The sequence below is a fragment of the Phaethon aethereus genome, assembly GCF_964289735.1.
Source record: "Phaethon aethereus genome assembly, chromosome: 4".
Taxonomy (NCBI): domain Eukaryota; kingdom Metazoa; phylum Chordata; class Aves; order Phaethontiformes; family Phaethontidae; genus Phaethon; species Phaethon aethereus.
In genome coordinates this window covers 40,568,874-40,591,583 of record NC_138578.1, presented here as the reverse complement: position 1 = coordinate 40,591,583, position 22,710 = coordinate 40,568,874, and the positions used below count along the sequence as shown (strand labels likewise).

Genomic DNA, 22,710 nt, shown 5'->3' with positions numbered 1-22,710 from the left:
TATTTTTTTTGTTGGTGTCATTACTAGGTGTATCATAGTGATGATAATACATCTAGGAAGAACATTACAAAATCAAAAATGTTAATTTTTCATAGCTGGTAAGTTGTCTGTCTTAATCAGTTTGCAGACAGCTGGAGAGAAAGGAAGGCATGTTTTTACTACCAGTCTTGTATAGACTGTAGTTTCCGTTTTTCAGGACAGGTCCTTGCACTTAATTGACTCGTGATCAGTGGCATGTTTTGCACAATCTTGTTTCTGAAGCAAAAAAAGAACGCACATCTTCATTGAAATACCATATAGACAGTAAACATTTTTCTGCATGAGAAATAGAAAAAGGTTTTTTTTGTGATGTATATTTTAAGACTGGAATTAAGATATTTGGTTGTGATGTGGAAAGTCTGTTTTATTGAGATGTTTCTTCAAGCTTTTCACCCTACGTATTCATGTCTCCTAGTTGATGTGACAAAACTGGCTGAGAGGAATGGCTCTCACCTAGATGGAATTGTGTGGAAATAGCAGAGGAACAAGGATCTTAAACATATTCTGGTGCTGGTTATTTTCTCTTTAAGCATTCGGGTAGGCATTTTTTTCCCTTTACTTCCTCATGAACTACTGGCAGTGAAACACATTTATATACGCGCATAAGGCTGTAAGCAGTTTCCTCAATGTGCATTTAGCTGCATGAGGGGGAATGTGATGGGACACGCCCTGTGCTAGTGTAAGCTCGTCAGTCGGGCAGATAAAGTACAATACCACGGTGCAAGGTGTGCTTCAGCTAGTCTAACGCAGGCCTCCCGCTCACTTGAAGCGAGACATTTCTCCTTCTAGTGTCACTGTTTCTCTATTTCCAAAATGGTGAAACAATGCCACGACATCAGTGATGATCTTTACAATCTTTTCCCTGAACATATACCTTTATTCTGGCGTCCGTTAGAAGGCAAGGTTTCTGCTTCTGGGGTTAGGGACAACTATCTAAGTTCTGACCATGCCAAGTTGTTTTGGCACCTAATTTTTTTTGAGATTCTTTCTAAATCCTACAGTTGGATCCCCCTTTTCCTAAACTGTCCTGTATCTACTATTTTCTTCCTATATACTTCATTCTGGAATTTGCCATGTGGCTTGAGGCACAACCTCAGAAATATCTTTCTCTAGTCTGCATGGGGGATCTCCCTGAAGGGAAAAGCTGTGTGTTGGGCACAATAAAGTGAATGGATTGTGAGGATTTAGTCCCGTGGATTTTCGTATGGGAATTACTAAGGAAAGAAAAGCGGTTAGTTGATATTGCCACTAGTGTATTGTAAGTGCTTTGTGTATTGACTGTAAATTAATGTTACGGTGTTTTTATTATTTATGATGGGAGAATTGAAAGATATTTTCTTTTTGACTAGTTACGCTTTTCATGTAAGGTCTTTTTGTAGCACTGATGCAGTCATTTCAGCAATAACACTGAACTGCAATTCTGTAAGCTGAAAGACACACACATATGATGGAGCTTCTTCATTTAAGAAAATGCATATCGGATATAGAATTTAGATTTTGGTGAACTCCATGAATGACTCTGTATGTAGTGAGGTAAAGGAAGGCCCTCATTTGAGGAGTAAATAGAAGAGTAGGGCATGCCAGAAGAGCCATAAGAATGGGGAGAAGTACTAAGGGAGATGATAAAGTTGATTAGTGAAATCTGCAGAAACTACTTAAAGTATAATTTTTTTAAAAAGCTAGTGTATTAATTAGAAGGTGATTATAAACTTAGGAAAAGACTAATATGGGTATTTCTATGTGTTAACACAATCATAGATAGGAAGAAATAGTGTACATTCAACTTGACAAGAGGCAATATTATTATTTAGTTTCTCAGTGTGAAATCAACTGTTCTAACAAGTTTTTTTTCATAATACTATTTAGCAGGACCTGAAAAAGTAGTATCTTGCATCTTGAAAATACTTACATCCTGAAATATTCATGTAATAGTGCTCACAAAATCAGCAGAGAGAAAACCTCTTGGGAGAAAACACGTCCTCACGGGCTTGAGGAAAAAAGAGAAAGGTGAACAGAAGATATGTAGGCTTAAATATTACCATTGAAATGTAAGGCTAATTTTAAATATTTATACTGAAATCATGAAGTTGGATCCAGTAAATAATTTAAACTGTAGTACAGAATACGTAGCCTTGAAATACCATCCAGAGCCCTCTAAATAATCACCAAACACGGGAGGATGGTGAACTGCCAGCCTGTAACATTTGGCTGAAGAGGGTTTTTAACCTGTTTCTCCCTGGGATTTTAGTGCCTTCCTCAGGGTCTCAGGGTGAAACGTCCTTCATTAGGAGCTAAATCGCTAAATCTTGACCTGCATGTTGGCTCCTCACCGCTTCCTTTTAAAGAATTGCAACTGCTGCTTACTTTCCTGTTGAAAGCCTTCTTTTTGCAAGGTGACTTTCTGATAGGAATCTCCTGCTTTTTGAGGAATCTCTTCCTCTGTATGATGGTCTAGTGGTTCATCAGTCTTTGAAGCAGTATGAAATCCTGGTTAATTCTGTTCTCTGCCTGATGGTTCAAAGCCCCATCTGTCACCTCTTCAGCCATCTGGTTATGCAGTCTCTTCTGGAAGCTCTCCATGATTCAGAAGGATGCAAGGAGAGCCAAAACAAGGCAAGCATGTCTTTGTTGTGGTTAGGGTCACTTAACGGCATCACTTAAGTCCTAGTTTCTGTTTCTTTCTCTCAAAACCTATTATTTTTAACGCAAATAAGTAAAATGGCACCACTTCCTGCTAGAAAGTTTGGGTGAGAGGAGACTCTTGGTTTTAAGGGTCCTGTTATTAAATACATAAAGCTTGCATATGTTCTATAGGGAGTTCAGTTACTTAAAGCTTTGACTTTCACTAGGCAGGTGGGAGGAAATCTAAATCCTTTTTTTGAGACACAGTCCCTAGTTCTTTGAACTGTGTTCAGTGCAGTAAATCTTGTCTGACGTATCTTGAGTTGCACTGACAATGCATCTGAGGCAAGAATTACTTGTAACTTTTTAGATGGTTAGATATCCTATTTATCACCTATAATGGAAGATTAATAGAAGGACAAGAAATGTTGACAAAGTAAAAGATTTAGTGTGCTTTTGCTAATGTTGTTTACTCTTGGGTCTCTCACAAACCCTAATCACGTTTGCAGAAATCAAGAGACAGCTTTACCTAGACCATTATCAAATTCCACTGGTGTGGTGCAACATTTTGAAAATGGTTTTTTCCTGTAGTCATCTAAAGGCAGCTGACTGTATAGCATAATGGAAGGGCAGGAGTGACAGGGAAGAGGTATACAAATTGATTACATTTGGTATGGAGAATTAATGTGCTTCATTCACACCATGTTTAAATGGAGAGGAAGACCAATTTGTCATTTAGATTACTTTATGATTTAACAGTGGAAAGAATGGAAATGAGATTTTAAAAAAAAAAACCCTGCAAAATGTAGCAAGGGAAACATGACATGCTGTACCCTATTGCAGGGAGAACATATTTAGTGAATTTAACTTCTTTTTTTTCCAACTGAGAAATTATGCAGTAGCAGAGTTTGATATTTTTTTATTTCTGTTTATAAATAAGTTAATTATTTGCTGTGAGTTGTCCATAAAGTGGTTTGCATTAATTTTAGGTTCTAACAATCTAAAAGCTCTGCAAGCGCTTTATAAATTGGCAGAAAGAGGAGATGCCATTTTTTTGGACAGGAGAACAGTTTTCTTAAGATTATCAGACAGTAGAGACAGCAATTTTGTCTATCCTTTTGCAAACATGTGGAATTGGTTCCTTTTGGTCCAATTAAGATAACCTAGGAGCTCATGGTATTTCATGCCAGCCGCTAATAATCCTCACAGCCAAAAACCAAAGCCAGGGATTCACTTAGTCCAATATTTTCCAGCTATGCTGTTTCTCCCTGACTAAGCTTCCTTTAGTAATACTGAGATATAGCAATGAGAGGTACTCACTGAACAGGGTAAGAATTTATCTTTGCATAATCATTATGAGTGCAGGCATGCTTTCCAGTGAAGGTCAAGATTTTAATTGCCTTTTCAATAATTTCCCACCAAAAATAATTTTCTTTGGAATAGGCATTATCTTTCCTGAGCATGTGTATATGGAGAAGATATTTCCCCCTTTTATTTGGGAGATCTGTTGAAAGTTTGTAAGCATTTCTATTCTACTGGTATACTTCCATCCCCAAGAAAATGAGAGTATGGCTATTGGGCATCTGCATTAGTTTAGTTCACCATGCACAGAAGTTGCAAATCACAGTGGCAATGTAAACATGTCACAGTCACAAGGCAGTAGCTCCTCCTAATTTTGTCAGTGAAGGGGTCTCCATTAGTGCTTTAGTTCAGATAAAGAGCCTGCTTTTAAAGCACATCTGATCACCTTTACTTTTACCACGATCTAGACCACACAGGATTGGTCTCAGGGTTCTCCCAGTGTATTCCCTTTGAGTGAAAGTAAACTGAAAGACGTATTCCTGGTCCAACCTCAAATCAGTATCAAATCAAAGCAACCCCCACCAAGATGTCCCTGGTGTAGACATCAGGTTTTTAGCACTTGCTAGTTTTTTTCAACAGAGTTGCTACACTTGTACTGCAATACTTGTTAACGTAGGCATAGTTGCATAGAACCCAGCAATATTAGAGAACAGTACAGTACAGTTTTTACACAATTATGGCAGTTATAGCCCTTAAACATTATCGTACATCATCATTATTACTATGTCCATGCCCTCATATAATCTTCTATTTTTGAAAGCTTCGGATGCATTCCCCTGGCTCGTACCTTTGTTAATAAGGGTAAAATTTGGCCTGGTATATTTTTACAGGATACTATAAAAGCTATCTGCACTACTTTGCTGTGGCTAAACCCTTTGTCTATATGTAATGGCCCAAAATCCTTGAAAATTTTATTAGGTACAGAGATGCAATGCCAATCTCTAATACGGGATTGACTGAAGGAGTTCTGGTTATGCAGAATTGCTGCAAACTCTTTTCCACCAGCGCTGCTCCTAATGACAAGGCTGTTACGTGGCCTTAAGCACAAGCAGGGGCATATTAATTCATTCTTATCCTTAGTCACCTTCCTTTGACAATAGTAATCTGTGGAAATCAGCTGTACAGATACCGTCATAGAGGAGCACTTGCCAACTGGGGAAGGGTAGAGCACTAAGTTTCACAATGCACACAAGACTCTTGCAGAATAAGTGTGCTTTATACTTCACTACAGTGGCATAGAAATTGGCCTATTTTCTTAATTACCAAAGAGTAAAGTGGATTAGTGAAAGACAGGTTAGGATTATTGCTTTTTCCAATGAGAATTCAGATTATAATGAGTAAAATTGTTACCTTGCGTGTGAAGGAAAAGCTACAAACCTGTTGGAATCTTTTGCGATAAGCAGCTCAGATGGTGACAAACCATCTAGATTGTAATTTTGGTTGCTATGATTTTGCCAAACTAAATCACTGTTGGGAAAACCTGAAAATTTTCCATGTGAACTCCTTGCTTCATACTCGTTTTAGTTGACCTTTTAAAATGAGGTTATGTAAGAAATGTTTGTCTGTATAGAAAAAAAAACAACTTAATTTGATGAGAAGTGAAGGACAGTCATCCAGGATAGCTCTTGCGTTTTTTCTGAAAATCAGCCTAAATCCAATTAGCACATGAATGTCTACAAACTGTAGCTGTCTTGTTTCATACTTCCCCTCTTGCGTTCTGACTTTTGCAATGAACAGAGGAAAGAAGAGAAAACAGTTCATAGTCATGGAATTAAAGACACTGCAACAATACCGAATGGTGAAGATGCCTCACTTTGAGTGCTTAGTTTACCAGCATCTCTTGATTTTAATCCAGTAAGAAATTTCTCTCATTTGTATATATATATATATATATATGGAATCAATATGCCCTTGGTATACCTTAAACTACTAGCAACTTTAGTTACTCCTTTTGCATAGTCATTATGGTACAAAGTTTAATATGTCGCACACAATTTCTCAGCATAATTTGAATGTGCCTTGAATTCAAGTAATACTTTGAACAAAAAGAAATACTGAAAAACAATTCTAAACTGTTGTCATTAAAATTCTTTAACTTTTCATTTTTACATACATCTTTCTTTAAGAATTTTCTAAATTGAACAGTTCTGTTTCTGTTTCAGAATTGGGTTTTGTGTAGGGAACATACAAGAAATCTGCAACAGTTTTTATATGAATTATGCAAAATCTTTCACAAAGACTAATTTTGTTTTCAGCTTAGCATTTTTTATTTTTTTTCCTGAAAAGTGTTTTTTGTTTTTGCTAATTTTTTTACTTATAAGTGAACCTGCTATGTAAGGACGTCTTTTAAATAATTTTTATGGATTTTTGTCTGATATATGCACAGTGTTGGCATATATTTGTTTGGTGAATTTTTGTGCTGAAGGTTGTAGAAACAATTCTGTGCTAGAGAAATATGTGCTGGGTAATTAAAATACTGGCATATGAATCAAAAACTTAAGCATAAGATTGACTGCACTGTTAGAGTATTATTTTCTAAAGTGGCACAGTGAGCTTTCGTTAAAGAAAAATAAATACTCTGTGATCTCATGTGTAGGGGTATGTCTGTAGGTGTATATTACATGCACACACAAAAGGTTTATATATCTGATTCAGAAGATCATCTAATAGCTCGTATATATTGTGTTTTCTGGTGTACACATGATCATAGAGCAAAAGCTCCTTTGGAGCCTGGCCTCAGCACAGCCATGGTACTCATCTTCTCCCCTAGGCAAGCAAGGTCCTGTTCATAGGCAGGAATCTTTAAAGCACTAAACTGTCATACCTACCAAAAAAAAAAAAAAAAAGCAGGCTCAATTTGTGACTATAACAGGATTCTAACTAGTGGGATTTGGTCAAATAGCTGACTTCCCTCCATTTCCAGATAGTCAAAAGTATTGCTCTATAATGAAGGCCATTTAATTACTAAAGGACTAGACAGTTGAAACAAGCTGAGTATGTAAATTCTGTAGGTGTGTCTGAACAGCTGAACAGCCATTAACCACGATCAGTGCTGTACTACAACTTTTATATAAATCAGTATAGATTTAGCAATTTAAAAACTTTTTTTTTTTCCTTTATAGTGGAGAGTGTTTTTTTAATTCAGCTAATTTCTGAAGTATGTGAGCAAATTTTACTCTCAGGATAAGTTCAGGCCTCTAAATAGTCAATCTGATGGGTGAAAATTTTGAACAGTTGTGATCATGTGAAAATAGCACACTGGAATGTCAGTTCTCTGCCTCTGACTTGGTTTAGGTACGGTTCAGATAAATCTATGCTTTGTATCCCTACCTCAGTTCTGTTTACACAACGTAGTTTTCAAAACCATGATTTACAATTTATTTTCTATAATTTGTGATAGTTATGGTGTACATGATAGATAAATACAGCAAAAGGCAAAGACGCACAGAATTCTGATTCAGTACTCATGGTTGAGCAATATATTACAAGTTATCTGGCCCAAGTCTTTAAAAGATATTTAAGCAGCTAGCCAACATCCTGTTTCAATAGCTGTCAGGCACCCACATATCTTTAAGACTACAGGCAGCACAAATTTCTTTTAAGCTAATTTCTTCTAGCTAAACAAATAATGAAGAGCTAAGTTGCACCAAAGAGCATTCAAGCTAATGAAAACAATGCCTTTAGTTATTTTCTCTGGACTTTAATTCCATTCGAAGTTTGTTTTTATTCTCATTATATATTTCACGGTTAGAAAGCTAGAAGAGGCCACTAGATTATTTAGTTCGAGCTTCTGTATAATGTAGGTTCTTAATGTCACCCTGTTTATATTTAGCTTGTAACTTCTGTACAATGAAAGCACAAATAGAATGCATAATTCATATAGTGTTTTTCTGTAAAAGTATTTCTACTAAAGAATACTTCTATTCATTTCAAATTTGCAATGTCACTTTATTTTAAGATCCCAGTGGAGTTTTAGGTTTGTATTTTAGCTCTTAAGATAATTTTAAACAATTCTGCCAGCAGTAGAAAAAAGGCTCTTGGGTACCTAGCTTGGTTGTCTAATTTCTCAATCGTTTAAATGCTAAGCCTGTAAAATAAATTATGTATAGCTTGAATTTAAATGAACAAAGAATACTAGTTTTTCTCTGGGAAATGGCTTTAATTTAAAAAGAAAATTATGGGTTTTTATGTAACCCTCAGATGGGAATGTATTTGTTAGCAAAATAGCTATTTGTTGTTTTGAAAATTTAGTTCTGCTTAAGCTACAGGCTCAGTAAGAAGTCAGCATACAGCCAGTTTCCATTTAAGAACTAAGCCACTGATGCACCTAGCTTGGCTAAGTTAGTAGGGAAAAGACTGTAAATGGAGTTCTTGTAAAATGCATGTCTCAAAACATGAACGTGTGCAAAATGGAAGTTGTGGGCATTTTCTTCTTCCCCACTCCCATGGGGTAGAAGATGCTGATTAGCGTACAGGCACCACTGCAGACACTGAAAACATGGCTTTTGTGTGGCAGGTTTCCAGAGCTTCATTTTTTTTTGTTGTTCTCGGGATTTTTTTAATGTTTCTTTCTGTATATCTAGCAAAGCAGCTTAGCTCTGCTTTTCCATTATTGTAGATTCATTTTCTCATGGCTCTAGGCTATACCACAGAAGTATTAGTGAAGCAGCTGGTTTTGATCCATAGATCTTTCACTTAGACGCTGAAATTTCCTCCTTCCCCTGCTTGTAGACCTGGCAGCCTCAGTGCTGTGCTATAGCCAGTCTTTCACAGGGTGTCTTTGCTAGGCTGCCTCCTGACGTACACCAGGTGCTCCTGTGCTGTCTGTGAAGAAGGTCACACTTCTTCCCAAACAAGGCTGGTGGGAAGACAACCTCACCACAAGGCCCTCCCCAGCCCTTTTCAAGATCATGGTTTAATCCCAGCCAGCAGCAAAGCACCACAGAGCCACTTGCTCACTCCCCTGAGGTAGGACGGGGAGAGAATCAGAAGGGTAAAAGTGAGAAAACTCGTGGGTTGAGATAAACGCAGTTGAATAGGTAACACACACAAGCAAAGCAAAACAAGGAATTCATTCACCACTCCCCACGGGCAGGCAGGTGTTCAGCCATCTCCAGGGAAGCAGGGCTGCATCATGCATAACCATTACGGGGGAAGACAAACACCATAACTCTGAATGCACCCCCCCTTCCTTCTTCTTCCCCCAGCTTTATATGCTGGGCATGACATCATATGGTGTGGAATATCCCGTTGGTCAGTTGGGGTCAGCTGTCCCAGCTGTGTCCCCTCCCAAGTTCTTGTGCACCCCCAGCCTACTCGCTGGTGGGGTGGTATGAGAAGCAGAAAAGGCCTTGGCTCTGTGTAAGCACTGCTCAGCAACAACGAAAACATCTTCGTATTACCAACACTGTTTCCAGCACAAATCCAAAACATAGCCCCGTACTAGCTACTATGAAGAAAATTAACTCCATCCCAGACAAAACCAGGACACTACCCCAGGAGCAGTGTGGCCACAGCTTTCTGCAATAAAGGGGCAAGTTCAGCCTCAGACATGTTCAACCTCCTCTGAACACATCTATCTGAGGGTGCCTTTCCTAAGTACTGAGTTTCTAAGCTCTAGGTTTCATTTGCATGACACCAGCATCTGTCGTTGCTACTTCTCTATTTTGAAATAACATTCCTTAAGCTTCAGCTTTTTTTTTGCCTTTCCATGCCAATTTAACTCTTAGGACATTCATTAGGGCTTGGGTGCTTTATTGTGTTTTTCTAGGGATGGGAGGGAGTTACTCTTCATTGAGGTGAACCTCCGTTACTTCAGGTGTTTGGTTAAGCCTTCTGCTCACCATAGAGCTTCCTCTGCCCTCACAGAGACGCTTGCCAATAAAGATGGCGTCGGTTTCAATAAGTGAATGTTTTCCTGATACAATCAGGAGTCTGTTTGGAAGAGGGTAAGGTCACCAAAACATTTTGACAATATCGCAGAAGAAAACTATCAGATTGTGATGTTAGAACACTGATCATTTTATGCAAAACTGCAGTGTTGAAAGTTCTGTATCCCATTATAAGGTAACAACAGTTCTGGGACCAACCCCTACCTTAGGGGTGAAAAAACCCTGCTTACGACTGTAGTTTTTGTTTTCCCAGATAACGCAACTATCTTCTTCAAAGGGACAGTGAAGAATGAAAAAGAGGAAGAACCATGACTTTTTAACACCTGCCTCCTAAAAAGTGTGTGCATGTGTGTGTACGCTGTGTCACACGCGTTACTCCAGGGTGCTCAAAACTGTTCTCTTACCCTTTTAACTGTAACCCTTGTAACTCCAAAGAGGTATCCTAGAAACTTTTTGTACTTTTCATACTGAATATTTCTAGTTTGGGGTTAGATTCTGCTAACTTTGTGTGTTTTATTGACATTACTTACAGACCAAGAACTACTCAGCTCTAAGAAAGAGCACTGGTATTTGTCTTAAATGTTTTGCTATGTATAAAAGGGAGAAACAGTGTTATTTCTATTGATTTGCCTTCAGAACACGTACCAAATTCGAAGAGAAATAACTAAGCGAAGAGAAATTACTAAAAGGAACAAGAAGTATGTTTCTGAGCCTCAATCCGAAAGGTCATATAACTTGCATCTTCTGAATGTCAAGTCTGAAAAGGAAAAAGCAGTGTAAATAAACCAGTGCCTTTGCACTGCTGGTTGGCAAATTCCCTCACTAGCTCTTGCTGTCCTTCCTGTCAGGATCTGTCACTGTGAGGGAGATGATGAAAGTCCCCTCATCACGCCATGTCGCTGCACAGGGACCCTGCGCTTTGTTCATCAGGCCTGCCTGCACCAGTGGATTAAGAGCTCAGACACGCGCTGTTGTGAACTCTGCAAGTACGACTTTATAATGGAGACCAAGCTCAAACCTCTTCGGAAGGTATGGTGCTTTTGAATTTAATTATCCTTGAGTGTCAAATGGCCAGAATGGCTGCGCAAAAAACTGGCGCAATTAAAGAAACATCTGCCTGTCCAAAATGACTTTGTGTTTGCTGCTGTTAAATCAGTCACAGTGATTTTATTTCTACATTTAAGTTAGTTAATTTACAGCAGCAGAGGATTTTGACTAAAAACTCTTTCACCACTCATGCAATATAAATGCACAAATAATAGGTGTTTGTATTTAGAATTTTTATCTTCAGCTTTTTGTTGTTGGCTGATCTGCTTAAGTTTAAGCCACAGAGAAACATTTGTCATCGTCTTTTGCTCCTGAATAATTCAGGCCAGTTCACCCAGTAATTTTTACATTGAGACCGTAACTTCTGGTTGAGAATGATGCTTATACTGATGTGGAGACAGCAACTATGAAGTAACGCAGTCAATCAATTTAGCCGCATCTGTTCTAACTGTTACATTGTGGGCAAATTAATCACTTGTACATTAAGTTTAGTTAATGGAATCTAAACTACAGGGTGACCTTGCATCCTGAAAGTCAAACGTATGTTATCTGCACTCATCTGTTTTACAGGATGAATCAATGTAATGGTACACAAGTTGTCAATGTAGGAAAGGTGAAGAGTTTGTTAAACATATGTGGGCTGTTTTCTTTGGAGTGAATCATTTCTCCTCTAAATTTTCTCTAAAAATACTCTCGTCCTTTTTGGGTATTGTTGCATCTTTGAAGTTCGAGTCAATCTAGAACAGGGCATGTTTTGATTTAAAATAAATTTCAGTGTGAGAGCCCTTGAAAAACATGTAGAAACAATTAGTTTATAACTAGTGTATGCATACGTAGTAGTGTTTTGATGGGAAAAGACATTTTGTTTTTGTTTAGCTAATGTGATAGGAAGGAGGTAATTGTGTAAAATCCCCTGTCTGTAGCATATCTTTTGGGTTTTCTTTCTATATATGTGTTTCTATTTTCAACACAAATTGCTTTGATCTTCCATCTAACAAATACACTTGCAACAGCCACTTTCCCCAAGAGAATATACAGATATCAGTATTTTTAACAAAAGCCTTTTCCTGATTGTGTTAGATAATAGAATGTCTTTAAAAAACTTGAAATAAAATTTATAGTATCCAAAGTGAAAAGAAGTGAAATATGTCCTGTCTGAAACAAGCACATATGTGAATAACTGTTTATATCAGAATTAGGCACTTTTAACTGTGCGTCTCATCATTGCCACCTCCCCCTGCCATTTTCTATTGTAATGGAAAAAATCTAATGCAATACTGGCAGATTTAGAGTGGTAATGTAATTCTTGTAAGTCTGTCTTAATTGAATGATTACCACCTTATTTATCTTATCATTGGTTCTCAGGTAAGTTTTTGATTTCCAGCATAGCAAAGATGAGCGTCTTCTTTCAGACAGAGTATTTTTTTTTTCTGCTCAAAGCAGTACTCAAATGTAGTTTATCTGCCTGACAGTAAATGCTGGCAGCATTATACCCTTCAAATGCAGTGCAACAAATATTTGTCTGTATAGTATGGACCCAGCACCTAAATACAGATTTTTTTTTTCCAATTTACATCCATTTCAGAAATGAAACCCAAAGTCTTCAAAGTTAAAATTAGTTAACCTTTTTGCAATTACAGTATTCAACTGTGACACCCTTCATATGTTATATTAAACTAAATATATCATCCATAATAACTGTATGCACTATCATCGCCATCGTTCACAAATTTATGAAACACTAAACAGTTTGAGAAGCTGTTTTGTAAACCAAACATTTTGACAGCCGTAGCAAAGACATGGTAAGGGAGGAAGGAGTGATCACAGAGAGACCTGCCGCGTAAGTACAGCTGACTGTTAGCTTTCCACCCAAACAATCTTTTATAAAAAGCCACTGAAATTGCTGTTTTGTTAAAACTTAAGTATTTTGCAAAAGTGGAAAATTCCCATGAAACACTGCCAAATTTCTTGCAAGCTTTTACGGAGCCCAGAACCTCAGCTGTGGGGCATTTCCTAGGAGTCCAGGTTTTCAGAAGATGGTATGAAGACTGATTACCAGAGACCAAAGTGCTGTTGAACAGGCAGCTCGGAAACCTGAAGCTCTTCACAATCCTGTCTCCTTGCGGCAGGATCTGAAAGTCACTACACAGACTCTAGGACTTCCAGACCTTCTTGAGAGCTTTAGGTTTCGCTAAGGCTTGGGTATGGACTAGACCCTGAGAGCCTTCAATCTCCAGCACTAAGTCCAGCCTGGTAGCAGTGAGTTAAAATTTCCCAAATCTTCTAAGGATGGAAAATGAGATATCCTCTGGTTGTAATGGCAGGGACATTATGAGCAGTGGCAGTTATATCTGAAAATGATGCAATTCTTGTCAGCTTTGCTGTATGCTGAGTGGAAACAGCAAAATTTACAAAAAAATTGATTTTGCTAATAAACTTTGAGGAATTCTGAAAATAGATTCCATTTCAGTGTTTCTTAAAGAAAAGACTAAAGATTTCGTTCCAACAAAAGAGTACCTATTCATTTCCATAAGGAACTAATTTTATTTAAAAAACCCCTGGAAATTTCCCTTAAAGCAAAGGTTTCTGTCCAGCTTGAGCTAATGCCATTTCCATGGCCATTAGGCCTGGATTAGAAGTGACATTCTACAAGTGAAAAGGTCACATCTCTCAACCAGTTTTGATTTTTAATCTCTAGCTACCCATGATGTGACATTGTAGTGTTTGGTTCTTGACTGTGCATTGCTTTGTTATGATGAATTTTATCATAATACCTTTTTGACATTCCAACTGCTGGTCTCTGGAAGGGAAAAATTACAGACCATAGAACTTAATTACAGGTATCTATACTTGTGTTTTTGCAGTAGCAGAATTTAAATATAAAACAAACTATTTGATTCAGCTGGTGAATTACCATCTTTATTCATTCCTCAGCCTTTAATGCACGCTCAATGTTTCCTAACAGTTTTTTATCAAAGTCTAGAGTTTTATAGTAAAATCATGTTTGAATATTATGTCATAGCTGTTAGCACCCATAAGTGACAATGTGCAGCATACTAAGTTAACATAAATCAAGATACCGCTATTAAATCAATAGGCTTGTGCCAATATACAACAATTATTTAATTACAGAATCCCTGAAAGCACCAGACATGAAATAAAACTTAGTTTAGTCATTTTAATGAGTCTTTGCATTGAAGTAATCCTTTTAAGCATTGATCAACAGGCATTGCAAGTGTTTCATATATTTGAGCAAGTCTAATTACTCGGCTAAATATAAATTTAGAGATTAAATATTAAGCATTGCTTAGTGTGTTTGTTTCATTTCTTGTGGTCTCTGTTATGTCTATCTATGGTTATAAATAATACAGTTGCATTTGTAGCTTTACCTTTCAGCATTTGCAGTCCATAATGCAGAATTTCTCATCTATAAAGTGACTTGTTTTATCATGGAAGCAATTAGAAAGTGGCAAGAAGCTTGTGTGAGTTCCTTACTGAGCTCACTCAGGTAACGGCTTCATCCTGAGAAAATCGCGTCTTTAAAAGGGATGTAATCCTGGTAAAGTAACACCCGCATTTCATATCTCTTGAATTTGGTATTTAAAGCATGGTAGCAACAGGAGCTGAATGAAAATACTGAGAGTATGAAATGGATTAAAGTGTCTAATTAAAAGGCGCTTAAAATGCAGAAATGTCTTCCAATGCGATTTCTCCACAGTATCTCGCTATACTCCTCAAAATACTTTTCATATTTAAATTTCACTGTCCATTTAAGATGTCTGGTATCTGATGAGATGTTCAACTGTGATGCATTATCCCAACAAATTATTCTGTGGTGTCAGATATGTCTATTTTCTCTCCTGATTTTGTTTTATCTTTGAAATGATTTACAGATGTCTTATTTATGTGAGGCATAAGTGATATTGCACATTGTTACCATGTGGTTACTCTTGGTCATTAAGGAAGAGTGAGTTGATTTTTTTGTTTAGGAAAGCATTATGGACCAGTTGAGATTGATTTGCCCTCTGATTGAAAAGGTATCTGAATTTCTGCCTTTTAAAAATAGAGGATCCGGGAGTGTTCTTTTAGAACAGTGCTAAGTTTCTGTTAAATTAAACGGAAGCAGAACCAATCTTAAAATACGGATAATGAAAGAAACTTGATTTTCTTGTTTATTTTGAATGTGTGCATATATCTTCTAAGTGTTTACTCCTCTTGTATCCTGTATTTGTTTATATAGTGATAAACAAGCACTTCTAAATCTGTCATGAGGTGCAACGGTCTGGGTTCTACACCCTTGAACTCTGTGGAACTTCTCATGTAGCCAGCTGCTCTCATTAGAGGAGAAGAAAGGAATGCTCTCTCTCCACTTGGTATCATTTATTTTATACATAGCCAGATTGTAATGAAAGTGACAAAATGCCCATGCCAGCTTTAACTCCCATACAGGATTCAAGGGTTTAAGTCCCAGTTGGAGATACGTGGTTCACTACTGCCCAGAGTAGGGTATTTAGGTCCTGGAGAGAAGTTATGGAACCGGCTAACTCACATTTCCATATGAATCAGTGCCCCTTTGTGGCTGGAATAGTGAATAACTGGTTAAATCAGTTTGGGGAAGATTACAACTCTTTGGTATGACGCTGATTTAACTATTGGCTCAAAAGCAAATACTTAGTTTTACTATAGTAGGTTAAAGATACTATGTTTGCAACAAGACCATCCGATCAGGAGTAGGGGCTGTGTAACCAATTAAGATGTAAGGTCTGAGCCAACAAACAAGTTGTGGGGTAATGCCCACCTGTAAGGCGGAGAAATCAGTAATTCCACAGGGTCCTTAAAAAAAAAAAAAGTGAATCACCTATGGCAGCAACAAAAGAAAATCAGAATGCTGCTTTGAGAGCTAAAGGAAAGTCTAAAGTTCCATTTCTCTCCCAGACTTAATGTGTCGCTCTGGAGCAGCGACACATCTGCTTCTGCTCACCCTATTGGAGTTAAAACTGCATAGGGTGCCTTTTTTTACAAAAGAGTAGTCACCTGCACTACTCGAAATCCAGTTGTTAGAGCTCTTAGCTAATGTGTGAGCGTGCCAGGTTCATCTCTCCTCTCTGTGCTCAACGTAGTCCTACAAAAAGAGTAAATCTTAAAAAATATGACTGCCTGGAGGAATTAATTAATAACTGGATCCTTGCACCAGGGGAGGTTTAGACTGGATATTAGGAAAAATTTCTTTACTGAGAGGTCAAACGTTGGAACAGGGTGCCCAGGCTGGTGGTGGAGTCACCATCACTGGAGGCGTTCAAAAAACGTGTGGACGTGGCACTTCAGGACATGGTTTAGTGGGCATGGTGGTGTTGGGTTGATGGTTGGACTTGATGATCTTAAATGTCTTATGCAACCTTAATGATTCTGTGATTCTGTGGATAAGTCTTTTTTTTTTCATAAAATCTGGTAGCATGCATGATAAATTCAGTGACAGTAAACTATGTTAAGGGTGTTGATTTATTTTTGGCTCAATGGTAGCTGGATAATTTCTACTTACATTCCTTATTTAAGAATATGGCAATCACTGACAAAAGTGATCTAGCCTGCAGAGACATCTTTGTGAAATCCTGCTCTGAAATCAAAAGTTGGCACCATTAGAAACCACTTCTCCCACCAGAGCAGACTCTCAGAAACAGAAGTGACCTGCAAGAGTCTCCCAGGAAAAAAAAGAAACTTTGAGTACTTATTACTGTATCACTTGCTGTTTAATTCTTATTGTCCTGTGCTGTGAAGTATGAACCATCTGGCTTTTTCATCAGTTTTCTAATAAGGCTCATGATAGGAAGTGATAGCTAATATCGCATAGGTCAGGTAACATTGACTTGCTGTGGGATTAGTTCTCTTTTAACCCAATTTGGTGAATGCTTTGCAGTCCTTAACATAGAATAAGATCCTACCCTTCCTTTTGATTTCTGGTGCAGCTACACAGCGTCGTCAAGGCAACCTGCTCCAGTGTTTCCTTTCTTCCAGTAAACCGCCTCAAAACATCGCTAGCCTCAAATCATTTCTTGTAATATGTGGGGTCAGACACGTCGCCAGTAAGCACAAAGGCACAAAGCTATTACTTCCTCATTGGCTATCATGTCATTATAGTGAATAACTTTGTGCTCAGGGGAGAATGTGTATATTAAAGCTTTTAAAGTAGAAATAATTCTATAGCATTTATATCCTATTGTAATGCCTCGAGGATGTGAGGGACTACTTTGTTCAGGCAGTTGTATTCCTAATTTTTGAGAGAGAGTAATAAAGCATTACTGCTAATTTTTCTGTATATAGATAACATGCTGTAGTTTGCAGAGTAATGTGGTCTTGCATGTTGTGCCATAACAAGAATAATAGATCTTAGTTTTCTGAGAGTGGTAGAATTCGGGTTAGCTTCCCCTCTCCATGTTTCTTTCTCTTCCATTCAACACAGTTTTATTCACACAGCTATGCCAGTTCCCATGGGCTTCTGGCGAGAGATTCTGACTTCTTGTGCCTCATAGCTTTAAACCATCATAACATACCCTCAGGCTTGCAAAAAGCTGTCTTACTAGGGTACTTTGCTGGGACACCCCCATGTACAGCATCTTCCTGGAGGCAGAACAGGGTGATTTTATTGTCATTGCTTTGAACTTGCATTCTTTTAAGAAGCGAGCAAAAAATCTTATACCAGAAAATGAAATGAAAACTGTTTCCTCTTCTAATTAGCTGCTAGTAACCAAATTTGCTACTTCTGCTGCTTGGTAGCATTTGCAGAAGCAAAGGGGATTCAGGAGATTGTCCAGCCCTGGGTATTAGTGATATTATCCACTATTGCACGGAACCATGAACATGAGCTCTAGGAGGTACAAATGCTTCTGTGCTTTCTGAGGCTGAAATAAACAGTTTGGTCTGAGCTGTTTTACAGATGCAACTTAGAGGGTCCTACCCCATCCTGCAGTTCACCAGCTTCTCACTTATTTTTTAAGAACTTGGGGTCTCCTTCTAAATTTTTATTTCAGCCCTTTTGGTGTTCCATTTTACAGCTTGGCCTCATCAATAGTTACAACAGAAGAGAGGCTGGGTAGCTGAAGCACTGAAAATAATGAAGAGAATCTCTTGATACTGGCTTTACAGCTAAAGAAAATGTAAATGGAATGGTGCCCTGACACAAAATGTATAGCTAGTAATATAAAATTTAAAGGGCATAATCAACCCAAGCATTGACCTAAACCAGTTATTGCTATTCATGGACTTGCATAAAAATACCATTTTGTTACTGTTTTGTTTTGAAGCTAGGGATTTTACCATCTGTAATGGGAGTGGGCTGCTGTTCATGATCTGATTAATGCATGTACTAATCTCTCATATAACTAACACGTACAATTTTACAGTGATGTTTGCCTGATATTTATTTTGCCTGGGACCTATTGATGTGCGAATGGTCTGAGCTGAGTTTTAGTTCACAGGCTGATGCTTGCTTGTTGGTGGAATGCATGCAGTAAATGGCTTCTCTTGGATATAGTGATGTTCTCTTGAGCATAGCAATACAGTACTTGATCTAAGTTATGATCAAATGGGATAATTATCCGTTTATTCAGTAGTATTTTACGATTTTTAGTGTTAATTTGATTTTATTCCTGTAGCATCTTATTTAAGTTACTTGGAAAAAAATAAACTTCTCCTCCAGGAATTATTCAGATCTTTATTCATCTGCTCCAATTTCTGTGTGGCAAAATTGGAATGTATGGCATTTGTTGGAGGTTTTTTAGAATGAATAGCTTCCCTCAGCTCTTTGCCAGAACACTAGGCTGCAGTTCTGTATTAATTACTGCAGCCTTTCCTCAGCACAAATTTCCTCTATTTCATTTTTATTTAATTGGATCAAAAGACTCTCTCTTGTGGGAAAAGACAGAGGAAGTAACTGTGGCTATTCATTGGGGAATCAGTATTCTTGCTGAAGTCGTATTTATAGATAATGAAGCACATCAGCTCCTTTTTTTAATCTCGGTTACGTGGCAATTCAGACATGTGTATATACTGTATATATAGTTATAAAAATAAGATATGCATGAAGTTGTAAGAGCAACTGACCTACAATGACAATATGTTTAGACACAATGTATTTAAAAATACCAGGGTTTTGGTACACAAGGACATTTAAACCAAGACACATCTTTGTAACGGTTCAGACTGATTTGGTTAAGGGAAGCTCAGGAGTCAAGTTACATTTTCTATACAATATAGGTCAGTTGCTCTTACAACTCCAGGAAGAAAGCAGTGACCATATAAAAAGAATTAGTGTTCAGGTTCACTTGTACTATTAATTTAGGGAGTGATGGGTAGGGGAGAATTGGTAAGAGCATGCTTTATCTATAAAAGTGAAGGATAGAAAATGAGATAAAAGGACACACAGGATGTTCTTGAGGTTCACCCAACAGTACCAAATGGCTACACTTTGTTCAGTGACTTTCAAATATGATTGCTTTCCATTTCCAGTTAACTGTACTCCTGGTCTCACAAGGCTCCCTGGCATGAGAAGGTAGCTTTGTACCCTTCCTTCCTCCTCTTGCTGCTGTACTTCTCTCCATTCCTGTTGCGACACGTGATGCTGAAGGGCCCTGATTTTTGAGAAATAAAGGAATATGCCCATGCACCTCAAGTAAATCTTTTCTAGAGTTCCAGATATGTGCCTCTTGTTCTTAGTACCAGAGGCTCCTCATAGTTTTGCATTATGGTGATAGTTCACTCCCGACCAGTGATTTAATGTTTCACCTGCAGTTTATCTGTCAGGGTTATCTCTTTAGATAAGGTAGCTGAATCGTTCTGTGCCAGGAGATAGTGATCCTTTTCTTAAATAGCTTACAAGGCAAAAAAAGAAACAGCATCTTAAAAGAGAAGCTCATGATAGTACTGAAGGCTGATCGTGTAGACCTCTGTTGAATAAAGACTTGGTTAATGTTGTTCCAGCATTCAGAGAGGATGCTTGGAAAGTAAACACTTTGTAGAGTACTTTCGCATTCTATATATTGATATAAAATAAATTCTAGCAGATGGGAGCTAGGAAGAAGCTCCCAATACGGAGAGATTATGCTAGAATTACTTGCCACAGGGTTTCTTGCACATTTCTCTGAAGCATATGGTGAGACATGTCCGAGACAGAGCACTGGATGAGAGGGACATGAGGTCTGGCTATTCCTGCATTTCCAAAGTGTAGCGGTTTTTTGTTTACTATGTGTTGGGATGATTAGGATGCAGGTAGTGAAGTTCTTCTAGTTGGTAAAAGACAAGTATTCTCCATAGTACTTCCAGATTGCAAAAACAGCTACTTCACTTTAGAAATTATCTTCTCAAATTACTTAATACCCATATTTTACACTTTTTAAGGGTCTGCTAATTGATGACATACACAGCTAAAAATTGCAGATGTTTGCGAAGAGTGCATATTGATTATATCACTCGAGTCCAGTTCTTTTAACTGTCACTTAAGAAATATAGTGCTGTCTTGATTTTGATAAAACTGAATTATTAGGTTTTTTGCAGATGATAATCTTAGGGTGTTTATCAAAGTGAGATTTTTTCATTACGTAGTTCTTTTATTACTCTAGACATGCATATCACACATCAGAGTGAACTGAAGTGTGTTTGTCTCTAGAAATGCACCTGTTTCTCTTTTAAGGAAGTTTTAAACTTTTAATAGGTGTTTTAAATACACCACAGACATTAATCTGAATTCCAAACAGGTTTGTTTAGTGTCACCTAGGGACAGAAATAGATTTTGAGTAAGCTTCAGACAGGTTTGCCAGAGAAGGATTTGTACCAGCTCATCTAATGAGCTAACTAGGTCAGGGTAAGGTTGTGCATAGGTATGGCTGCATGATGCACCTCACAGCATGGGATTTAAAAAATTTATTTTATTTTTGTGTTCAGTGGCTAATGTAGCAGGGGTCTAATTCTGGTGTTCTATTCTTGATCCTTACAAAAGTTTCTTCTCTGGGATCCATCTTTTGACAAAAGACAATGACAAATATGTTGTCTGTGAATCTGCTCAATCCTTCCTCCCTGAATGTGCTCTGCAAAAGAAGGTGAGGGAGGTGTTTTCAGGGCCCAAACCCTTCTCTTTTCAGCCATCAGACCTGTCACATTCTCTTGGACTGTATGAGGGGCACTTCTTTTCTTGCAGCAGGAGGCAGTGAGGCATGCCTTGTTGTTCTTTAAGGTGCAGCCCCCCAGGCACAGGCTATAACCACCTGTTGTTTAGATGGCACAGAGTGGCCCAAGCTTCTTTTATTTAAATTACAAGGTTTGAAGTCTCATCTCTGATCAACACTTCAAACCTGCACGAAGCTATTTTGTTCTCCCAACATGTGTGGAGCCCTTGTTGTCCTTTATTACTATTATTTCTTCCTCCGCCACCCGCTGCACAAATTCCATTCCTGCAAACTACCGTTGCAGCTGCTTTCCTCCGGCTGGTAGGTTGGTGGTAGTGAACGGTTTACTGTGGAGCCTGAGCCAATTAGTACTGCAACAAGTGAGCAAAAGACCCCTCCCTAAACCACAGAAAATAAATAACTCTGAGCTACATGTTCAGACTACTAACATATCTTCACTGCTCGGCTCAGTTCATCATACAACGCTCTACTTCTTAAGAGCTTTTTTCACAAGTGCTGGCTAGGTCCTTCAGGCCTGGTTTGAGGTAAGAAAGATGCTTTTTTCTGTATTCCTAGACTGCGTGCAGCGTGCAGTTTCTACAACAGCCCTTAGAAAATAATTTTAGCCTTCATTTTGCAGGCATGATTATTTGAAGATAGAGGTTGGCTCAAAGTCTTTCTTTAGATAGTAGGAGGAATTCAGAAAACGTTGCATGACGACTTTAGCTCTAGGTGAGAACAGAAGAAAGTCCTTCCGGCTGTGGGTGCTGTTTACATCACATGCATTGTCATTTTTTTTCTAAATGATGGATAGGGAGAAAAATGTCAGAATAGGAAAAATATTAATTACTGGCAATGTCATGACCATACCAGATTCCCCTGTCAGGCCTCTTTACGTGCAATTTTTAAAAATAGGGCTCCTGAAAATACCCAGTAGTTCAAAGTCCAAGCATTCATAGCAGGTTGCAAAGCAGCCCATTAACTTCACTTTCCTTTTCGCACCCTCAGTGATGAGCCCCTGCGGGAGAGAAACCTTCTTTGGTAGAGGTGTGAATCTGCAAACCTGCAGTAGATACGGAGTTGCTTCAGGAAACCTGAGTAGACAAAATGTTGTGGCCAAAGTGACAGAAAATTACCATTAGCGGGAGGCAACATGCGGACACAAAATGGGCATGGGGCAGGCGGGCAGTAAGCCTGCAATCTGAAGGTGGGGAAAAGGAATATCAGCAGCAAAGTTTGCACCGTGCGGTTCCCTGGTGTGGTAACAGCTTTTGTGTGAGCGGTGTGAAGCTTTTGGTTCTGCACTGGGCCAGATTTAATTCTGCCTATAAGAAGAGAGGCTGTATTGGGATCTCTAGGCTATGAACCAGCATTCCCAGATTCCACTAACATTTTCGGAGGATATTAAAAAATGTCCATATTTATTTGTTGCATATTGATTAGCCAAGCTTTTATTAGAAGTGACATGCCGGGAGGCAAATTTTTGGTACTTTAAAATAAATATCAGGGATTTTCTCAGACTATGATACAGGAAAGGGAAGTGGTTGTCTACATATGATTAAGAAGTTCCCTGTGAGCAGGCTATTCAATTTTTT

At 38.2% G+C, this 22,710-nt stretch overlaps 1 protein-coding gene across 1 annotated transcript in view; it reads left to right on the top strand.

Annotated features, from left to right (window-relative positions):
* Positions 1-22,710, top strand: part of MARCHF1 (membrane associated ring-CH-type finger 1) — a gene marked incomplete at its 5' end in the record, with an annotated part of 91,937 nt that overhangs the window by 60,000 nt on the left and 9,227 nt on the right. Inside the window, one exon of the mRNA XM_081998763.1 lies at positions 10,763-10,943. Coding sequence (XP_081854889.1) covers positions 10,763-10,943 — 181 coding nt within the window. The remainder of the gene's footprint in view (positions 1-10,762; positions 10,944-22,710) is intronic.